We start from the raw sequence: 23,195 nt of genomic DNA, 5'->3' as shown, positions 1-23,195 counted from the left end.
GCACCAAATGGTACTGATAGTTTTTCATTAATGACCATCAAGCACTCACAGTAGAAACATTTCACTTTCTCTTGAGAATAACCTTGAAGAAGTAATAAATTACTATTTTCATTAACTAACACTTATTTTGAAATACTCTGGGATGAAATGGGTAGTATGCATAAAGGACTTCTGTATCTACACTATGAAGGTTTTCTTGAGGAAAACCACTTGAATTGCAAACTGAACTAACTGCTGTTTTAATGGAACACCATTTTTGCTTGAAAGAATGATCGACAAAGCACCATGTATTAATGATTGCAACGTAACAATGGTATCACAAAATTCAGCAGCTTAAAGCAGTATACACTTATTATCTCGTGGTTTCTCTTAGGAGTCAGGGCATGGCTTTACTGGGTCCTCTGCTTCAAGGTCTCAAAAGGCTGCGATCAAGGTGTCAGCCAGAGCTGCCATATCATTTAATACTGCTTCCAAACTCGCATGGTCATTGGCAGTATCCAGTTCTTTGTGGGTTGTCAGGCTGAGGGCATCAGTTTATTGCTGCTGTCAGCCAGAGACTGCCCTCAGTTCTTTGCCATGTAAACCTTCCTCACATGGTTGCTATTTTAAAGCCAGCCATGAAAAGTGAGTCTTCAGCAAAATGGGCTAACACAATCATGTACATTCTGTCACATTTGCCACATTCTGTTGGTTAGAAGCAATCACCGGCTCCCCCCACGCTCAAGGAGAGATTACACGAGGGTGTATATATCAGGAGGGAGTCATGGGGGCCACTTCTAGAATCTGCCACACAGTTTTTCAGTCCTTAAAAATGTACAAAGCATGCCTGTGATAGAAAAAAAAAAAGCTTGATTGTATTCTTGCAAGTGATAAGATTTGAGCTTTCAAGCAAAAATTAGATTTTTGTGGGTGGGGTGCCTGGCTGGCTCAGTTGGAGGAGCATGTGACTCTTGATTTCAGAGTCGTGCATTTGAGCCCCACATTGGGGCTTTAAATAAAACCTTTTTAAAAACTAGATTTTTGGCAAACTTGTATCTGTATTCTGAAACAATTAATAGTAATATGAGTCCTGGAGGAGTAGTCCAAGAAACCTAGATGGAAAATGAAAGACTTGAGTGTTGATTCTGTTTCTAGCTAAAGCATTGTTATAACCTCAGTGGGCTTCACTTTCTTCATTTTTTAAAAAGATTTTGTTTATTCATGAGAGACAGAGGCAGGCTCCATACAGGGAGCCCGATCCCAGGACTCCAGGATCACGCCCTGAGCTGAAGGCAGGTGCTTAACCACTGAGCCACCCAGGCATCCTGCTTTCTTCATTTTTAAAATGAGAATCTGGACCCAAACCACTGGCTCTCAAACTTGGATCCTCTAGGCAACCACAGCTGTTCTTAATAAAAACTTAATAGGTGTTCCTGATAACGACAGGCTGCCGTAAATGCTAAAATTATTTTATTTTAGCTGGAATCAGACTGATTCAGTGGTTTCTCATGCTATCATAAGCCGTTTGGCATTTAAGAAAAGCAAAATCAAAAACAAAACAAAAAAGAAACATGATTATTTACATGGAGACAGATGAAAATTATTAGGTCCTACGTTGGACCTAGGGAAGGAGAACAATGGAGGGGGTAGTATCTTTCATCTTTAAAAAATTAGAAACTAGAGCTCATTCAGACTCAGGACTTTTTGTTTTTGTTGGCATGGTTGTTTAAACCAGGCTCCCCAATCAATTTCCCAGTCCACCAGACCTTTAAAAACAGGTTTTTGTCATTTGATCTGGGGTGAGGTCTGGGCGTAATATATTTTTTTAACTCTCTAGGTGATTCTAATGTGAGCCAGGGTGGAGAATGACCGATCTATATTTTCAAATAAATTGAAAATCCTATGTAAGGAAATTTTCTCTGAAAATTTTAAGCTTTTTTTCTTCTTTTTACCACAACAACTCTTTAGGGCAGTCTAGAAGATTATTATTGTCCCTTTTAATGTCAGTGTGATATAGCTTAAGGGCCCAGGCTTTTTTTTTAAGTAGGCTCCATGCCCATAGGGCTTGAACTCAGGACCCTGAGATCAGATCAGGTCTTGATCTTGATCTCAGATCAGGTGGGACGGATGCCTTGAGTACCTGAGTCAGTTAAGTTTCTGGCTCTTAGTCTCAGATCAGGTCGTGATCTCCATGCCCGGAGCCTCCTTAGAGAAAAAAAAAGAGTCAGATGATTAACCCACTGAGCCACCCAAGTATCCCAAGAACCCAGGCTTTATAATCAAGCCAACCTCAGTTCTAATTCCAGCTTTAGCATCAATAACAAGCTGGGTTGTATTGGGAACCTTATTTAACTTTATTGAACTTTAGTTTACATATTTATAAAGTAGGAAATAATATTAGGTCTTTATTAGTACTGTTGTGATAACTACTTGATATAATACATGTACTGTAAAAGAGTCAAGTACATTTTAAATAGACAGTAATTGATGGCTGTTATTTTCAGTTGGAAAGGTGAAAACTTGAATCTCAGAAGTGAATGGCCCAAGGCTCCACAGTTAAATAAATGGAGGTCTTTTTTTTAAGGATTTTATTTATTCATGAGAGACAGAGAGAAAGGCAGAGACATAGGCAGAGGGAGAAGCAGGCTCCCTCCTGGGAGCCCAATGCAGGACTCAATCCTAGGACCCCAGGATCACGACCTGAGCCAGAGGCAGACGTTCAACCACTAAGCCACCCAGGCATCCCTAAATAGAGGTCTTTTAATCCCAGTCTTTTGCTTCTTGTACCTCACTGTTCTATTTGTTATCTTTCTGAACTATCTTGTGAGATATAAAAAATTCCCAACTGGAGAATTATTTTAATAAGTTATTTGTTGAATAATATGTCTGCTCTCTGAAATGGTGATACTTAATTGGCCAGAGTTATCACCTAGGAAAAGGTTTAAAATATTAACTTTATTTGGAGGAACTTTTGTGAAAGAGCTGTTTGGAGAATTGCTAGTGAATATTTTCCATTTTTAAGTGCAAATATTTGGAGAAAATATGTACCTTGCAGGAAGATTATGCTTGGGTACAGTTAAGTCATAAAGCCATTATCGAGTCATATAGCCATGTTATATAAAAAATGTCAAGGCTCAAATGCAGAAATCTGTTTTACGCTCAAATTCTAGGAGTGGAATGGTTTGGGTCAGTTTAGTATGTGCCTCCATAACTTCTTACTAAACCCATGTAAACAGAAAATTTAATAAAGTAAAATTCTTAAAACCTGATTTTTCTCAACTTGTAAGCACAAAACATGCAAGCAAGAGCCTTATATTCCTATTGTAAAGGTACTATGTATGGGGGTGGTATTTAGAAAAGAAACAGAAAATGATACATATTGTACTTAGATTTTGTTTTTTGCAGATGGTTAGAGTGTATAGAATATATCAATTAGAATTATTTCATACACAGATATCTGTTCTTTTTTTCACTGAATTTTATATTGGAAACATTTTTATTTGTTTTTGGTTATTTTTCAAAAGCATGATGTTACATTAGTCTATCATTTAATTTATCTAACAATTTCTCCTCCATTGTTGGACATACAGGTTTTTATTTTTTCCTATTATAAATAATTCTCCATTAAATATTTTCATTTCATTAACATAAATTCATATAAGTGGAATATTTGAGTCAAAGGATATGAACTCTTTGGGCACTTGGGCACTTGGGTGGCTCAGTCAGTTAAGCATCTGCCTTCAGCTTAGGTCATGATCCCAGCCCTGAGTCCAGCTCCCTGCTCAGTGGGGAGTCTGCTTTTCTCTCTCTCTGCTGCTCCCCCTGCTTGTGCTCTCTTGCTCTTTCTGCCAAACAGATAAAAAGCAAAATCTTTTTAAATAAAGGATATTAACTTTTTAAAGCCCTTGATAAGATATTGCCAAAATTTTCTTGCAGAAAAGCTGTACCAAAATGTCTACTTTGCCAATAATAATGTGATTATTTTTTAATTATAACTTTTAATTTCAAATTAAATTTAGATTTATAGAAAAATTACAGAAGTAATCCAGAGTTCCCATATAACCCATACCTGCTAAATGCTAATTTTGAGAGTAATAATTATCTCAGTGTTTTATAGTTTATTAGTAATTAAATTATTAAGGTGTTATCTTTATAGTATTGTCATATAGTTAAGTTTACCTTTATAAAAGTTTATGAAACAAAATACAACTTTTTACAGGATTTTACAAAGAATTCGTCGCAAGTTGAATCGGATGATTCTTCAGATTTACTGTTTGACTTGACCCAGGATACAATTCCATTGTCTCAAGAGGGATCAACAGTTTATATAGAAGGTTTGGCTTAGCACTTTTCTGAATATAATAAAAAGAAACCTGATGAATATACATTGTGGAATGCATTTCTATTTTAAAACCCATACCTTCATGTTAAGCTTTTCCATATACCGTAAGATAGAAGCTATAAACCATGAATGCCTTTCTTGTGTGATTTTTTTCTATAAATTTCTACTTAATAATAGGATATTGTATTTCTTTCTATTAAGTTAGCTAACATGTATTTCTTGAGCTCGTTCTCACTTGGAACCAGCCATGGGCTGAAAAATCTTAATATAATTTCTGTGAGTCTAGGCAGTCTCCTGGTGGCCTAAAACTATTAAAAAAAGGTATTAATCATTTAGAAGGCCATGAATATGAGTAAAAGTACATGGTTATAGTTTATTTTTTAAATAGGCTAGTGTCTTTCTTTCCAAATAAATTATGTTGATATGATAATTAAGTATGATTAAAGAGTATTCTTATAAAAAGGGAATATTATGAAAATAGTAATTTGTACATAGCAAAGATCCATTGAAAGAATAATGAAAATTTTCAATTGAAGAATTACAATTCTTTGTGTACAATAACAAAGTTCTTCATTAACTTGAAATAAATTAGTATATCATGAAGGAATTTTATTTAGTTGAAAAATTCCCCATAATCAAAGCAATTGCTGTTAGTATATTAGTAAATTTGTTAAATTTCACTAAATGGACAGATGTACGTAGAATTTTTTAATGTTTAAATTGTTTACTAACAAATTCATATATATTTACCAAATCAAAATAGAAAAAAAATTATAGTGATATGTTTGCCAAAAATACTTTTTCCCACTTTGATAAATGTGGGTTGTTACTTATCTACATGTCACTTATCTAGTCAGTAAAATAGCCAAGAACCAAAATAAACGATGAGGTAAAGTAGTCTGAAATTTGATTTTATAAAGTACATGATCATTATTCATAGAAAAAGTCTGAATTATTGAAGATTCTACCCGGTAATGACAGTGAGGCCTACTGTCTCTCTAAGTTGTTGTATTTCAGGGAGTGGAACTTTGCCTTGATGGTAAATAGGGTGACAGTCGATTAGGAAGGTGTAGGTTTGAGCCTGTATCCTAAAGATTTTTGTAGCCTTTATCAAGTCACCTCTTTACACTTCAATTTTCTCATTTTATTGAAATATGTGCTTTTATTTTTCTCAGGTAATACATTCATTCTCCAGACCTGAAGTCCATTTGAAGATATAATTTTAATTCTTGCTCTACTTATCTCAGGGCTGTTTTGAGGCTCAAATGAGATAAGTGACAAATGAAAAATGCATTAAACCTTTAAAGGATTTGATAATAAACAGTTCTTAGAATAATAATTAAGAATGGTAATATGTATTATGTGTTCAGAAACATGCTTAATGTACTCCTGTCAAGGATGATCACAGAAAGTTCTTGGAGAAGGTTTGATTTGAACTTGATTTTGAAGGAGAATAGGGTTTTTACTGGCACTGTTGAAAATAGTGAACAGCACAAGCCGGAGGCAATAGAGATAAACAAGTTAAAGGGTTAAAATTTAAAACTATTGAGCTCAGAGTGATTTTATTTAACTTGGAGATTCACTCATGGTTTTAAAAATTATATACACAACAGTCTATTTTTACTATACAGCCTGCGAGATAACTAGTTGCCAAAATACCAGTACTCATTGGTAACCTAAGCATCTAGGAATGTTAGTGATTACACAGAATCAGTCCCAAATGCCTGCAGTATAGCTGTCAGTAACCATGTCCTTGAAGATGGAGAAAAATCATTTCTGTGGTATCTCAAAGAATAAAACACAGATTTGACAGAGGAGCCCACAATGCTCTCATCTTCCTTGTATTTCTCTATTCTATTCCTTCTCTTAGTGTACAGTTGGGAGCATTAAAATATGATGTGCCGTTTTATTTTTTATTTATTTCTTATTTATTTTTATTTTTTTTTTGATGTGCAGTTTTAGAATATCACAAAGTACAATTGTGTGTTATTTTCAAAAAGACTTTTGCTATGTCTGGTTATTACCTAAATATGCCCACTTGTCTTGCAAATGCCCTGAATTACATGATCCTTTAGCCTTTAAAGTGATGGTTTTCAAGCTCAGAACTATGTAGTAATGAAATCTCCTCAAAAAGTCTAATTTTTTAAAACAAAGGTAAAAGAAGAGTTTTTCTAACTGCCTCAGGAATATAGTTTGAAGACCATTACTAGCTTTTTAAACCTTTTCATATGAATGAGCAAAGTATTGTTCAAGATTAGTTGTTTGTTCATAAGGAATAAACAGAAAATTTAAACCCATCATATTGTTAATAAGTGGGAAAAGAACCAATTTGAGTTTTCCATTAGACATCTTAAGTTTTTTTTTTAAGTATCTTAAAGGGTTTCTCCAAATTTTTAGAATAAAGGTTGTTTTTGTTCTCAAAGCCAAATGTATTTGAGCATCTAAAGATAAATTCATTTGTGGGAATTGAGTTTAGAACATTCTTTGTAAAAAAATAAAAATAACAAAAGATAACAAAAAAAAGAACATTCTTTGTGCTTTAATTTTTTTTCTTTTTTTGCTTAGGATTCTTTTGGTCTGACTTCTTTTATGATACCTATATATATTTCTTTATTTGAAAGTATTTTTAGAGTTTTCTTATATTAAAAAGTTTATTTCATGAATTGTTCAAATACGTGTAGTTCAAGATAGCTGTTGTACAATTTCTTTCTACCTATTGATCTTATAAGTTTTTTGATCATATAAATTTTTATCATTCTGTCATTTGTATTATCTAATTAGATTAATTTAGCTTCAAAACATTTTTACTTGAATTCAAATATAAAGCCATTTTAGTAGCATTTGTAAGCAGTGTTCTATACCAAAGTATTTACACATACTTCTCCCACTATTTAAATATTGTAGGTATAGATCAGACTCTACCTATATTAAAACGTTCTTCTGCTTCTAAAGTAAACAGTGTTACTCCAAAAAAGCCAAAGACCAACGAAAGTGTTTCTGAAATAAGTCCTTGTGCTTCATTGTCTTTAACTAACTCTCCTCCGGCGACATCTTCCCATGTTATGATATCAAAAGGTAAATACAAATCTGGCATATAAAATAGAAATTATATTATTTATACATAAACTTTAGAAATTGTGATGAATTTTTAAACTTTTATTACTGGTTATTTAATGTTTAAAAAAGAATTTGAGCCTTAAAAGTCCTTAATCTATTTTAGGTACAAATACCTCATCTCCCCATAAAACTGGAACACCTTTTCTAAGATCTTGTCCAAAGTGCAATGTGAAGTTTAATCTTCTGGATCCTTTGAAATATCACATGAAGGTAAATCTTTTTCAAAGGTTGATTTTTAAAAATATTGACAAATCTCTGAAAAGACTAAAGATTAGAATATAGTAAATGCTAGTTTGTCCAGGTATTTAGATAAGAAATCTTCTCCTTGGTATTTCTATATAACTTAAGTAAAAATTGATATTCATGATGACTATCTTTATATAAGATTTTAAAATCTTTCCCAATCATGAAATCTTAAAAATTAGGCTTACATGTACGATAGTATATGCATATATTTTTGGGATGAGTATTAGAAAATACCAAGTAATCCTTGATAATTTTATTAGATGTAAAAATGGCTTTATCAACCATAAAATTATGGGTAAAAATATCCATTTTCTGGAACTGGATGCCAAAGTAAGGTGAAATTGACTGTGTGGGAGTTGCTTTAAAACTAAGGATGCTAGATCAAAGCTTTAGTTGTTGCTTTGTCTGAGAGATGTGATTGTCATTGATCTCTCTGAGGCTTAAGAAAATACATTAAACACAGTATATAGTACTTTAAGAAATGGAAGAAATAGACCTAAGTGAAGAAGGGATCTTCCCTATCTCTGACCTCTTTAAAGTATTATATCTAGGAGACTTTGTAAAAAGCCCGGTGTTTCTCTTAGTGACAGCCCTAAGAGTATTTGCAGATGTTGGAGCTTTCCTAGGTAAATAATTTATTTCTCAGATCTTAACATTTCTTTCTCTCCATTTCTGGCATTTTGCCATTGCCGGACAGATCTCTGGGCAAATCTCATTTGTAAAATCATTTACCCCAACCAGCAAAAATGGTCCAGGGGTGGTTTATTCAACTCCAAATGGTTCCCAGATAAGTGAGTCCTGCACACCACAGCCACCGAGTCATGCAGGAGCTGCAACCTTTGTCCGGTAGGATCCCCAGGCAGCTGGCACACGCATGTGGCATTTGAATCTCTATGTATATGTAGGGTGCCTGAGAGAGACAGTCAGTTAAATGTCTGACTCTTGATCTTGGCTGAGGTAAGCCCTTGATATTAGGGTGGTAAGTTCGAGCTCTGTATTGGGTGGACCCATGCCCAGGGTGGACCTACTTAAAGAAAAAAAAAAGAATCTCTTTGCATATTGTGTTTTAGCTTTTAATGAAAATAATGTATTAATCAGAATATTTTATTGACTAGGTTGCCATTCTTCAAGCTTCTTGTAAGACAGGCATTTTGTTTGGTGCTTAATCTTTCCTGTAACCTAAAAATTCCTTTCTTTTAAAGTTATTTTTTGTTTGGTGACATATGCATGTCACATTATTCAAAATCTTAGTCTTACATTTTGATGTCTAACACTCAGACACAAACTCCTAATGGTGGAGCATTTCACAAGAAATGATAGCATTAACTCAATCCAGTATGTAGTTATAATTATTATAAATTCTAGCTTTATGTTGGTGTAGGAAGCTCTTAACGTAATTTTCAAAGTACTAATTTTCAAAGTACTAATAAAGTATAAGGTCTAGGTATTACTCCACTTAAAATATTTTAGAAGATATTGCAGTGTTCTGTGTGTCTGTGGAAAGGTAGTCTGTATTCTTCTTGCATGCCCAATATAAATGGCAGGAAGTGGGAAAGGAGGCAAGAAAAAAGGCAATGCAGATTATATTCAGGAAAGAGGGGATAAGAAGAGTGCAAGGCAAAGAAGCAACTTAGGAAAAGTTATTGCTTGCTGTTTCAAGATTGGCAAATTTTTCATTGAAATTTAGCATTTTACAAAAAAATGTAGAAAGAAACGTGTAAAATTCCAAAAACAGTTACTTTATTCTTGAGTAAAATCATATTTGATTTATTATTTTAAAGATTTTATTTATTTATTCATGAGAGACACAGAGAGAGGCAGAGACACAGGCAGAGGGAGAAGCAGGCTCCATGCAGGGAGCCCGACGCGGGACTCGATCCCGGGTCTCCAGGATCACACCCTGGACTGAAGGCAGCACTAAACCACTGAGCCACCCGGGCTGCCCGGGGTTTTGGTTTTATACAAAATTCTACCAGTGTTTTCAATCTTCCTGTCTAAGTAATATTGTATAGAGATACTTGATGTATTTATGTTTTGCATCATAGATGGAAAGAGAAAAGAAAGGGCTGAGTAATTTGGTTTTTTATTTAATTGGTGGGAAGGGTAGTAAAGTCACGTGAATCAGAAAGTATACGAAGTTAAGGTAGATGTTCGTCATCCTTTACTATCAAGGAAATGCGAATTAAAACTACAATAAGAAAAAAAAAAATAAAAAAAAAATAAAACTACAATAAGATATCACCTCACACCTGTCCGAATGGCTAAACTCAACAACACAAAAAACACAGGTGTTGGCAAGGATGTGTAGAAAAAGGAACCCTCATGTGCTATGGGTGGGAATGCAAACTGATGTGGAAAACAGTATGGAGGTTCCTCAAAAAGTAACAGAACTGCCCTACACCCAGCAATTGCATTACTGGGTATTTACCCAAAGACTACAAAAATACTAATTCAAAGAGATACATGGACCCTTATATTCATAGCATTATTTACTATAGCCAAGACATGAAAGCAGCCCAAGTGTCCATCAGTTGATGAATGAATAAAGATATAAAGATGTGGAATATATGCACAATGGAATATTTGGCCATAAAAAATGAAATATTGGCATTTACAATGACATGGATGGAATCAGAGTATAATGTTAAGTGAAATAACTCAAAGACCAATACCATATGATTTCACTTATATGTGGAATTTAAGAAACAAAACAAATGAGCAAAGGAAAAAGAGAGACAAACCAAGAAACAGACTCCTAACTATAGAGAACAAACTGATGGTACCAGAGGGGAGGGGGGAAATTGGGTAGAATAGATGATGGAGATTAAGGAGTGCACTTGTGATGAATACCAGGTATTGTATGGAAGTGTTGAATCACTATATTGTACACCTGAAACTAATATAACACTGTATGTTAACTAACTTGAATTAAAATAAAAATTTTAAATAAAAAAGAAGGTAGACAGTCAAGAATCACGCCCCATGGGATGCCTGGGTAGCTCAGTGATTGAGTCTGCCTTTGGCTCAGGTCATGATCCTGGGGTCCTGGGATCGAGTTCTGCACCAGGCTCCCCACAGGGAGCCTGCTTTTTCCTCTGCCTATGTCTCTGCCTCTCTCTGTGTGTCTCTCATGAATTAAAAAAAAAAAAGAATCCCACCCTATTTGTCTAGTTCCCAATACAACTTGCAAAGGAAATCATTTTTTTATTAACTTGTTTTATTTTTGACTTAATTTCTGAATATATAGGCACACATGAATGTTCTTATTTTGCATCTATTTTATACACAAATCATAGCATATTATATATATTTCTGCACCTGAAGAAAATGAAAAATGTTCTCTAAAATGTAGTTTTTATTTCTTGTAGCATTGTTAGTGGTTAAAATTATATGAGACTTTTACATTTTAGCTTATGCATTTTCATATATATCAGTTACATTTATATAATGTCAGGATTTCCATTTTGAAAAAAAATGTGAATTTTAGATTATTTGTGAATGATCTTTTGCTGTTGTTATAAATAAGTAGATTAGTATACCACAAAGATAATATTTTCATCCAAAGGAAGAATTTTTAGAATGTAAGTCGAACATCCTATCCATCTAAGACACAGCACTAAGCTTTGAAGTTTTATTTCATTTAATCCTTAGGAAATTCTTTAGGCCAGATCTTTTTCTTCTTGCTTTATGGCCAATTAACTGGTATAGCTGAGATTCAAGCCTCAATCACTTTGATGGCAAAGCCCAGGTTCCCACATTTTTCTCCCCATTTTGAAAACCGTATGGGCTGTTTTCTTGGATGTTATATAGAAACTTGAAAATAAGGGGTGTTTTTTGTTTTTAGAGTATGGTATTTGATAGTTATCAGATCTAACATACTAATATGTTATTGAGGTTGCTGTATCTTATATTCATCTACTTGCTCTGTCATTTTTTGAGTAAGCTTCAGTCTCAAATTAGCAATATTTCCTTGATATCTTCCAATTCTGTTTTATACCCATTACTATTTAGGGTAATAAATAGATCTGTTGGATCTATCTCTTTTAACTTCATTGTGAATGTATCCTTTAGCATTCTTATGAAGTGTTCCATTTTTGGCCTGGATTCTATTATGTTTGACATCAATTTCACAATCCTTGTTCTCTCATTATTACCATTTGCCTGTTATATTCATTATCTTTTTATTTTCAAGCCTTCCAAATCACTTTGTTTTTGATATATTTCTTGCTTTTACATAATCATTTTTCTTTTGTAATCCTATGTGAAATTTCTTTCATCAGTAGCGGAGTTAAATCCACCTATTTGTATTCATTGATAGGATAGATTTAATTGGTCTTGATTCTGTCACAGTTTTTTGTTGTGCTTTATTTTTCTAAGATTTTCACTTTGTGGTTGCATTGTGAGCATGTTGTTTGGGTTTTTTAAGGTTTTATTTATTTATTCATGAGAGAGGCAAAGACATAGGCAGAGGGAGGAGCAGGCTCTTTGCAGGGAGCCTGATGTGGGACTCAATCCCGGCACTCCGGGATCACGACCTGAGCCAAAGGCACATGCTCAACCGCTGAGCCATCCAGGCATCCCTGTTGTTTGGGGTTTTAGAGAAATTTATATTTTTGCTCTCTGGTTATTCTCAAAGAATTCTTCTAGAGAAATTCCACAACTGAAAATTGTATACATTAAATGAACAGTTTTATCTCCTCAAAAATTAAAAGTTTATGTATGAAAGTATTCCATATTAGGGTCAGTTTGTATGAGGTCTTGATTTTATTCATGAGGTAGATTTCCCCTTCACATATTTCAGCATTCTAGGTAGAATGTGTTGAAGTTTTTAAATTGTAACTAATGCTTCTTTTTTTGTGTCCCATACGTTTTCCATTACCTTGAGTCTGGGGAATGGCAAGTTATCTGTGCTCAAAGTCTAGTTTCAACCAGGCCTTACCAAAATACTACTATATTATTTGATAATTTAGCATGTACATAATGGCATATAAAACTACCTTTCCTTTTAAGCTGTATCTTAACAGATATGAAATGAATGATTTTTGGCCAAGGATCAAATTATTAACTATTTATATCTGAAAATTATAATTACAAGGAAAATAATGTTAGATATATAGCCATCCCTGGTTTTATGTTTTTAATTTGTTTTTGAAGTTATTTCTTTATTAAGATAGATGTTTATTGTTGGAATTTTTTAGACTATAAAGAAAGAAGCCAACATTTTGGTGACTCTCCCCAGATATCTTGCCAAGCATATTTTTACATTAGCTGGCCCTAGTTATAAATACAGAATCATTTTTTGGTATCTGATTTTCTAAAGAGACCTAGTAAAACTTACATATATTTTTTTTCTCTTTCAGCGTTGTTGTCCAGACATGGTAAATAAATTTTTGGAAATGATTAAAGCAGAACTTGAAATTACTGAAAATAAAAATAAGACTGGTGCAGAGAAAGGAAAATTAATTATGTTAGTTAGTGACTTTTACTATGGAAGACATGAAGGAGCTGTGGATGATGAACAGAAGACTTACACAACCTTTAAATGCTTCAGTTGCTTGAAAGTTCTTAAAAACAACATTAGGTATGTAAACACTTATTTCTCTTTCTCTCTGAAAATTGGAATGCTGCTGATGTAAATATGTCTTTATTTTCCTGTGCTATTCTAGATAGAATAAAGGCAGATTATAATGTCAAAGCTTTTGTCTTTTATTGTATTTTAAGAATTTGACACTTGGATCCACTTAATTGTATTTCTTTAATACAGCTTAAGAAGGGGCAAAATTTATTTTAACTCAGAGAAAAATCACTTGTCTCTATCATTGAACTCAGAATTTTCAATGAGATATTTTATTATTTAGCTTCTTTTGAATCTACTTTTCCTATCACAGGAAGAGCTACCATATCCAATTTGAGCTCTTCCATATTAGTCTTATTTAATGCTCCAGTTTTTCAATTCATATTTATCATTTTGACCACATTTACCTTGCAGAGAAAGTGATTTTTTTAGATGATCTTCTTTAGAGAAGTACTAGTTTATGAAGCATGTCTGCTTTGAGTTTATGATTTAACACATTTTAAAAGTAGAGATTTAGTTCTCAATTTTAAAGATTTTGGAGATTTATGCATGTATGCTTTACATTTTAGGAATTTCTACTTTGTATTCTTTGAGTAACATGGCATATTACATATCTATTGTCCTAAGTAAGATAGTAACCAGAGCAAAGTAACAGGACATATTGATATTTTTCAAGATATTTACCCTTGATGACTTTCCTTTGTAACTAGCATTCTTAAGTATGCTATAGGTCATTTCTAAGCCTAGAATTTATTTTATTTACTGATGAATTCTTAAGTCCAAAATGAAGTACATAGAAAAACCCTGAAATACACTGTAACATAAACCTAAAACAATTATGGATGCTACCTTTGTAGTAATGCTTTATAGTGTTTGGAGATCTTTTACATATGTTATTCATATGAGTTTTCATACTTCTTTATCTCCTTTTATCAAGCCCTAACAGCCTTCAATTGCTAATGGCCCAGTAGCTTAACAAAAGATAATTGTGCTTTGAGATATAACACTGAAACACTGTTAAAATAGAACCCTCTGACCTGCTTCCATATGTTTATCTTTTTACAGTAAAATATATCAGGAAATTAATAAATTTGGTAAAATTCAGAGAAAAGTGGGTCACTGTTTAAGTTCCTTATACTTAAATGTTAGACATATGATATTAGAAATTCTTATCAGCAGTAGCTTTTTAGTTTTTCCTCCAAGATTATTCCATTTAATATTAAACATGAAATCTCCTTTTTTTTTGTTTTTATCCCAAAAGACTGGCTACAGATTTCTAGACTACCAGATATTTAGAAATTTTAAGCTAACTGTATTTTATAACATTTAGAAATTTTGTAGCATTTCTGACATACTGGTTAGTAAATAAAACCTCAACAATATACACTGGGTAACTAAGATGTTAATATGTGTTAAATAACATTTTACCTTAATAGTAAAATCTAGGGTGGCAAATCAATAGTTTTAGAGGATGATAGAAGCTAATAGTTCAAGATTTCTACTCTCTGCCATGTGAAGATATTGTAGGATCATTTTTTCCTGCATTAAGTGTCACTAAAACCAGATAGGGCTATTTTATTCTGAGAATAGCTTTGTGAGGGGGTTGCTTTTTCCCACATCTCCATCTGCTGGTTTGACAAATGTGCACTGCTGATTGGGGGCAGTGTAATAATTGAGAAATAGCTAGTTAATTAACAGATCACTTTAAACAGATTTAAAAAAAATTTTATTGGAGTTCAATTTGCCAACATATAGCATAACACCCAGTGCTCATCCCGCCAAGTGCCCCCCTCATTGCCCATCACCCAGTCACCCCAACCCCCCACCCACCTCCCCTTCCACTACCCCTTGTTCATTTCCCAGAGTTAGGTGTCTCTCATGTTTTGTCACCCTCACTGATATTTTCACTAATTTTCTCTCCTTTCCCTTTATTCCCTTTCACTAATTTTTATATTCCCCAAATGAATGAGACCATATAATGTTTGTCCTTTTCTGATTGTCTTATTTCACTCAGCATAATACCCTCCAGGTCCCTCCACGTCAAAACAAATAGTGGGTATTTGTCGTTTCTAATGCCTGAATAATATTCCATTGTATACATAGACCACATCTTCTTTATCCATTCATCTTTCGATGGACACCGAGGCTCCTTCCACAGATTGGCTATTGTGTACATTGCTGCTATAAATATTGGAGTGCAGGTGTCCTGGCGTTTCAGTGCATCTGTATCTTTGGGGTAAATCCCCAGCAGGGCATTTGCTGGGTCGTAGGGCAGATCTATTTTTAACTCTTTGAGGAACCTCCACACAGTGTTCCAGAGTGGCTGTACCAGTTCACATTCCCACCAACAGTGCAAGAGGGTTCCCATTTCTCCACATGCTCTCCAACATTTGTTGTTTCCTGTCTTGTTAATTTTCCCCATTCTCACTGGTGTGAGGTGGTATCTCATTGTGGTTTTGATTTGTATTTCCCTGATAGCCAGTGATGCGGAGCATTTTCTCATGTGCTTGTTGGCCATGTCTATGTCTTCCTCTGTGAAATTTCTGTTCATGTCTTTTGCCTATTTCATGATTAGATTGTTTCTTTGCTGTTGAGTTTAACGAGTTCTAAACAGATTTTATTTATTAAGTTGTGAGCTGAAAGTTTAATGGCCCATGATCATTATATGTAAATATTTAGGCAAAACTAGTTTTTTTTTAAATTATTTTAATAGAGATGATGTTAAGATTAAAGGAGGAAGGGGCACCTGACTGGCTCAGTTGGCAGAGCATGTGATTCTTGATCTCAGGGTTGTGAGTTCAAGCCTCACATTGGGTGTGGTGCCAACTTAATAAAAATTAAAGGAGGAAAAAAGATATTTCAAAGTGTACCATGGGGATCCCTGGGTGGCTCCACAGTTTAGCGCCTGCCTTCAGCCCAGAGCGTGATCCTGGAGTCCCAGGATTGAGTCCCACATCGGGCTCCTTGCGTGGAGCCTGCTTCTCCCTCCGCCTGTGTCTCTGCCTCTCTCTCTCTCTCTCTGTGTCTATCATGAATAAATAAAATCTTAAAAAAAAGGTGTACTATAAGCAGGAGATGTGAAAAGATAAATGTTAAAGCCTGCATGTTATGATTGCTATCTAGGTTGATGACATAATCACTTCAAGATTATATCCTTTAAAAAAAAAAAGATTATATCCTTTAGGGATGCATAATGAATAACAATATTTGACTCATTATTAAAGTTAATTTGAGTAACTTTACTTTGAAATTCAGTAAAAAGTTTCGACAAGCCCTCTGAAATAGATCTACCTTTTTATATTTTACCCCCTCCATTGAAAGGTCTTAGTTCCTTCTCATAAGAAACCTATTAGAATCTGACACAGCAGAATGTAGAGCCCTCCATTGAAAGGTCTTAGTTCCTTCTCATAAGAAACCTATTAGAATCTGACACAGCAGAATGTAGAGCTAAAAAATGGACTATGCTTCAGAGGTTGTGTTCTGTGAAAAATGCAGTGTTTGTGCTCACAGTAAACAAGCATCATTAAATAAAACAAAAAGTTCTTTTAAATTGCTTTTACACAGATTTACAAACCAAAACACAAATAAAAATACTAATTTGTCTTTTAAGCAGCTGAAACTTATTGTATGCCTTTAAGGCCTTTAAAAGTTTTTTCTCAGGGTGCCTGCGGGGCTCAGTTGGTTAAGCATCTGCCTTAGGCTCGGGTCATGATCTCAGGGTCTTGGGATTGAGCCCCACATTGAACTCCTTGCTCAGCAGGGAGCCTGGTTCTCCCTCTGCCACTCCTGCTGCTTATGCTCTCTCCTCTCTCTCAAATAAATAAAATCTTTAAAAAATAAAAGATTTCTCTTATGACTCTGTACCTGTTTTTGGTGGTAGGGTTTTCTTTCTTTAAGGATTTTATTTTAAAATGTAAATACTACTTCATGTATGGAAAATGAAACTTGTTCTATTTTTTAATATTTTATTTATTTAAGAGAGAGCAGGGATCCCTGGGTGGCGCAGCGGTTTGGCGCCTGCCTTTGGCCCGGGGCGCGATCCTGGAGACCCGGGATCGAATCCCACATCGGGCTCCCGGTGCATGGAGCCTGCTTCTCCCTCTGCCTATGTCTCTGCTTCTCTCTCTCTCACTGTGTGCCTATCATAAATAAATAAAAAATAAAAAAAAATTATTTAAGAGAGAGCAGGAGCAGGGGGAAGTAATAAAGAGGGAGAAGCAGGACTCTGAGATCATGACCTGAGCCAAAGGCAGACACTTAACTGTCTGAGCCACCCAGGCACCCCCAAGCCTATTGTTCTTAACAAAATTTTTTAAAATCTGAAATAATGAAAAGTTATAGCAAATTAATGGTATTTCATAGGAACTATATCAATGGATTATTTTAAAATGAAGATACAAAGAAAAATGATTACTGAGCCATTTAATGAAAGTGATCACTTTTTGATACTGGGCGGCTCAGTTGGTTAAGCGTCTGCCTTCAGCTCAGGTCATGATCCCAGGATTCTGGGATCAAGCCCCGAGTCGGGCTCCCTGCTAATTGGGGATTCTGCTTCTCCCTCTTCCTGCTACTACCCCTGCTTGTGTGCTCTCTGTCAAGTAAATAAATAAAAATCTTTTTAAAAAATTAAAATTGCACACTGTCCTAGAGGACTTTACGGCTTTGGAGATACTAGTTTGAGTACTACAGCTGCATTTTTAACATTTAGGTTCAAATCCTTATTTGTGACTTTTTTTCCTTGGTTATAAATCTGAATATTTGCATCTGTTGACAATCATTTATAGGTTCATGAACCACATGAAACACCATTTGGAACTTGAGAAGCAGAACAGTGAGAGCTGGGAAAATCATACCACCTGCCAGCACTGCTACCGTCAATATCCTACACCATTCCAGTTGCAGTGTCACATTGAGAGTACTCACACTCCCCATGAGTTTTCTAGTAAGTCACAGTTTTATTGAAGTCTTGAACAGTAATGATTTTACTATAAAAATATTACTAGCATCTAAGCTATGAGGAATCCTTAAGAATTCTGAGAAGAATCCTAAGAATAAGAAATAGACTTTGGATTTGAAGGCACAGTTGAAAAACAAATTTTAACTTGTATAAACTTTTCAATAGAATTGCTTTCTAAAATTGAAGTCCCTCTTGTAAATAGAAACTTCCTTTGTATAACACATGCATTCATTGTATGCAGGGGGCTAAGTTAGAAAATTCAGATTCCCAGGATCCCTGGGTGGTGCAGCGGTTTGGTGCCTGCCTTTGGCCCAGGGCGCGATCCTGGAGACCCGGGATCGAATCCCACGTCGGGCTCCTGGTGCATGGAGCCTGCTTCTCCCTCTGCCTGTGTCTCTGCCTCTCTCTCTCTCTCTCTCTCTCTCTCTCTCTCTCTCTGTGACTATCATAAATAAATAAAAATTTTAAAAAAATGAAAAAAAAGAAAATTCAGATTCCCGGGTTTGCAATTATGAAATCATTGGCCTTCTTTTTTTTTTTTTTTTTTTTTTTTCCATGCACCGGGAGCCCGACGTGGGATTCGATCCCAGATCTCCAGGATCGCGCCCTGGGCCAAAGGCAGCCGCTAAACCGCTGCGCCACCCAGGGATCCCAAATCATTGGCCTTGATTTACACTCTAATAAGAAAAGTAATTGCGATGATAGTTAAAAATCAGAGTCTGGGGTTAGCTAGGATTTAAATTCCAGTTCTGCATCTTAATATAGCTGCAAGATCTCAGACAAGCTGTTAATCTTTCTGTGCCTCAGGCTCTTCATCTGCAAAATGGGGGTAAAGTTGCAGTACTCTGTCAGAGATGGCATGAGAATTAAGTAAGTTAATATAAGTAAGGTCCATAGAACAACGCTACAGAGTTAACAGCCATATAACTGTTGGAACCAGCACCACTGTTACTATTATTACTTATTGCTGTTGTTGTATGTACAAAAGGAATCTTTTATTTATATACATCTTTAAAATTGTATAATGTATTTTTTTCCATTTTCAGCTATTTGTAAAATCTGTGAATTATCATTTGAAACGGAACATGCTCTTTTGCAACATATGAAAGACACTCATAAACCCGGTGAAATGCCATATATTTGCCAGGTATACATACATTTTATCATCTACTTAGGTGTTTGTTTTACTCTCATGTGCCACAAAATAGTATTAATCTATTGAACTTTTTAACCATTTGAATAAAATGAGTTGCTAAAATTGAAGACCCTCTTCAATAGTAGAAACTCCCTTGATATAACTCTTATATGTGGGGATGGTGGCTTGGCCTTGGACAGGAGGCCATAGTTCACTGATCCCTGTACTAGACAAACAAAATGCCCTGCTCTATATGGATCTTCTTACCATATAGAGAAGAATATAGACATGGCAGAGAAATGGGAAATGGTATTAGTTGTGGGGAACTCAACTAAATGCTTTGGGACCAGTATTTTTCCAGAATTTGAAGTGGTTCCCAAAAAGATAGCAAGATAAGAAAAATTGCCTCTGTCAGAGCCTGGATAGTATTTAAAATCCAAAGAAAAGAATGGTCTATTTTTTTTTAAGAATGGTCTATTTTAATAGCAGGAAAAACTTTCTAGGACAAGAGGTGTCACAGTTTGAAAATTCAAGCAAGATGATGGGGGGAGTAGTAGATCTGAAAAGAAAAAGGAAATGCAAAAAAGAAAAAAAGAAATAAAAAGAAAAAGGAAATGCTAAGTTATATTTAGGAATATATCCCTAAACTTTGAAAGATAACTTTTTTATTTCAAAGAGTGTACTTGGTATTTTCAGCAATAGAATTCTTGGTTGTATAGGCAACAGAGATGAATTTGTAGAGCATAATGTTCCTCTAAGCAAATGACTCTTCATTGCTACTTTGATGTAATTGTGTATCAGTTATAAACTTTCAAGTTAAACTAAACCTTCTTTATATTTCTAGGTGTGCCAGTTTAGATCATCAACATTTTCTGATGTAGAAAGTCATTTTAGATCAACCCATGAAAACACTAAGAATTTGCTATGTCCATTTTGCCTCAAAGTTAGTAGAATGGCAACTCCCTACATGAATCATTACATGAAGCATCAGGTGAGATTTAGCAGTTATTGGTTCATTTTGTTGTTGTAAAAAGGTAGGTATATAAAACTTTGAGGATTGGTTAGATTTGCTCTAAAAACAAAGTTAAGTGGTTCTAAATGACACAATTAATCTATATTTTTTGCTGAATAACTTGTGAAACTTCCACTTCTTTTGTCTGCTTCCTGGTGGTGATGAGGCCGTTGACTAGTGAAAATTTGGAAAGATAGGTAGAAATAGGAACCCTAGAGTGGAGGGAAAAAAGGAAGATGAGCAAAAAAATATTTTATTTATTTATTTATTATTTATTTATTTATTTATTTATTTATTTATTTATTTATGATAGACATACATATAGAGAGAGAGAGACAGAGACAGAGACACAGACACAGGAGGAGGAAGAAGCAGGCTCCATGCCGGAAACCTGACGCGGGACTCGATCCCTGGACCCTGGGCCAAAGGCAGGTGCCAAACCGCTGAGCCACCCAGGGATCCCCGAGCAAAATATTTTTTAAGTTGAATATCTCGGGGGGGGGGGGGGAGGAATCCCTGGGTGGCTCAGTAGTTTAGTGCCTGCCTTTGGCTCAGGGCATGATCCTGGAGTCCTGGGATCGAGTCCTGCATCGGGCTCCCTGCATGGAGCCTGCTTCTCCTTCTGCCTGTATCTCTGCTTCTCTCTCTCTCTGCGTCTCTCATGAATAAATAAAATCTTTAAAAAAAATATTTCAGGGGTCTAAGAGTGATAAGAATGGGAATGATTTTTTTAAGGTTTTATTTATTGATTCATGAGAGACACAGAGACAGCAGAGGGAGAAGCAGGCTCCCTGTGGGGAGCCCAGTGCAGGACTCGATCTCAGAATCCCAGGATCACACCCCCGAGCCAAATGCAGTCACTCAACCACTAAGCCGCCCAGGCATCCTGAGAATGGGAATGATTTTGAAGGTTGTTTGATAATTAAGAGCAGGGAAAGGGATATGTTTGAACTGGGGAAGAAAAGATTGAGGACTCGATCTTTTTTCCCTCTGCTTCTCTTCAAATTTCATTTCTACTTTCTAGCTCACTTTTTATTATGAAAAGACATGTGGTTGTCATTAGCAACCCAGAATGGTCTTTTGTAGCAACCAGTGACAAAGGAAATAGCAATGACACTTACTTCTAGATATGTGAACTATGCCAGAGAACTATATTTAGGTTATAACTTGTTTCCTGGATGACTTTTGCCAGTTCTGCTATGTAATTTCTGGGATACCACTGTTAGTACTTGCACCTTTCTCTTGAATTCTTATTTTATTCTTACTGGGTCTTTTCCTGACACAAGTAGACCATCCTTTAGTTAGGCTGAAAACTCTGATGAAACAGTAAGCCTATTTTTTGAGTGTTTGAAAGAGCAGTGGTACCTTTGGCAAAATTAGAAGTCACTGAGTTTACTAATGTGATTATGTAATCAAGTTTTGTCTCTTCACTGATCGGCTCATTACATTTTCTTATTATTGTTTGCATTGTCATGGCCAGTTTACTCAGTACTACTGCTAACATTGTTTTCAGTTCCAGTCATTAGATGATCATGAAATCAACTTGTAGTTGTTAATTGAAAAAAATTATAAAAGTAAAAAATCCAGATACATTCAGGATCACCTATGCTATGACTGGGGTGATTCCAACTGCTTATATGCCATCTCACCCTTAAGAACCTCTGGCAAAATCTTTCTATTCTAGAGTTTCCCCAACAGTGTTCCATCAAATGTTAATAGATGTTTCACTCTAAAATCGCTCCTGGAAAAAGAAATTCATTAGATGGCTGGATTTACAAAAGTAGCAGTTTTTTATTTTTAAAATTAGGGCTTTTAATATGCTTGAAAACTTCATAAATCTCTAAGGAAAGGGATATTTTATATATTGTTCCCAAGACTTATTTACCTATTTGCATAATACTTATTAACATTTCTTGAGAAATAGTTCAGAAAATGCTGGTGTTGGTGCTCTATTTCTTTTGACCTTTGATTTTGAAAGGAAGAATGAAATGTAAAACAGTAGATCTAACTATTTCATTATGAGGGTTTTAACCTAATTCTTTCTGCCATGCTTTCCTAAGCTCCAGAGAGAAATATAGATGTAGGGAGAATAATAGTACCCTTAGAAAGGTGAGAAAGAGATGGATATGCACACTGTGTGGACTATGTCTTTTAAGTGGTTTACCTGATCTGTAGTCACTCTTCATACCCTGAATTGTGTGTCTTAACTTGCCATGTATGTATCGTAAAGAGTTAACCCAGCAGGTCTGAATTGTTCATGTACATTTTCAGAAGGATCTACTTGCATAATTGGCCTTTGGCTAATTTCTGGAAACTGTGCCTTTGCTATTAGTTGATTAATGCTTTATGTGCCTGGAACCTTGAGCCATATTGTACCCACTGTTCTAGATCATTTGTACAAAAAGTATGATTATGATGAGCACCTGCTTTTCTTCTGGGAGACTGAAGATTTAGTGACTGAACCCTGTAAAAAAAAATCCTGGCCTCTTAGACCCAAGAGAACTTTCCTGGTAAAAAGCACTTCGTACGTGTTGCTGCAGTTAGTTGCTGGGGGATTGATTAAGGCATGTCCTATGCAACTCCATTGGGAGAGAGCTCTTGGAAACTGGTGCCACTGTCTTCCACACTCCACCCAGTCATTTTTTTTCCTTTATTGATCCTGCTCTGTATCCTTTCACTAGAATAAATCATATCTACGAGTATAACTTCTAAGTCCTATAAGTTCTCCTGATTGATGAAACCTGGGAGTAGTCTTGAGGACTACTGACAGACCATTGGTGCCCAGTTTTTGTGAGTTTGGAGTACCTAAGAGGTAGGCAATCAGCAGTCAAC

The 23,195-nt window shown here is 35.1% G+C and overlaps 1 protein-coding gene across 7 annotated transcripts in view; it reads left to right on the top strand.

Moving 5' to 3' along the window:
* Positions 1 to 23,195, top strand: part of ZNF280C (zinc finger protein 280C) — a 120,179-nt gene that overhangs the window by 73,443 nt on the left and 23,541 nt on the right. For 5 of the 7 annotated variants that reach the window (XR_011998239.1, XR_011998238.1, XM_026018117.2 and 2 more), the window contains exons 7-13: positions 4,199 to 4,313; positions 7,226 to 7,396; positions 7,542 to 7,648; positions 13,045 to 13,265; positions 18,044 to 18,201; positions 19,263 to 19,363; positions 20,196 to 20,342. Coding sequence is in view for 5 of the 7 variants with exons in the window: in XM_026018117.2 (XP_025873902.1) it covers positions 4,199 to 4,313; positions 7,226 to 7,396; positions 7,542 to 7,648; positions 13,045 to 13,265; positions 18,044 to 18,201; positions 19,263 to 19,363; positions 20,196 to 20,342 (1,020 nt within the window). In the remaining 2 variants the exon portion in view is untranslated. The remainder of the gene's footprint in view (positions 1 to 4,198; positions 4,314 to 7,225; positions 7,397 to 7,541; positions 7,649 to 13,044; positions 13,266 to 18,043; positions 18,202 to 19,262; positions 19,364 to 20,195; positions 20,343 to 23,195) is intronic. The other 2 variants (XM_072744123.1, XM_072744122.1) reach the window with 1 other exon arrangement.

Source organism: Vulpes vulpes, chromosome X, assembly GCF_048418805.1.
Source record: "Vulpes vulpes isolate BD-2025 chromosome X, VulVul3, whole genome shotgun sequence".
Classification (NCBI taxonomy): Eukaryota; Metazoa; Chordata; class Mammalia; order Carnivora; family Canidae; genus Vulpes; species Vulpes vulpes.
Note: the sequence above shows the minus strand (reverse complement) of the source record. Positions and strands in the feature narration are given on the sequence as shown.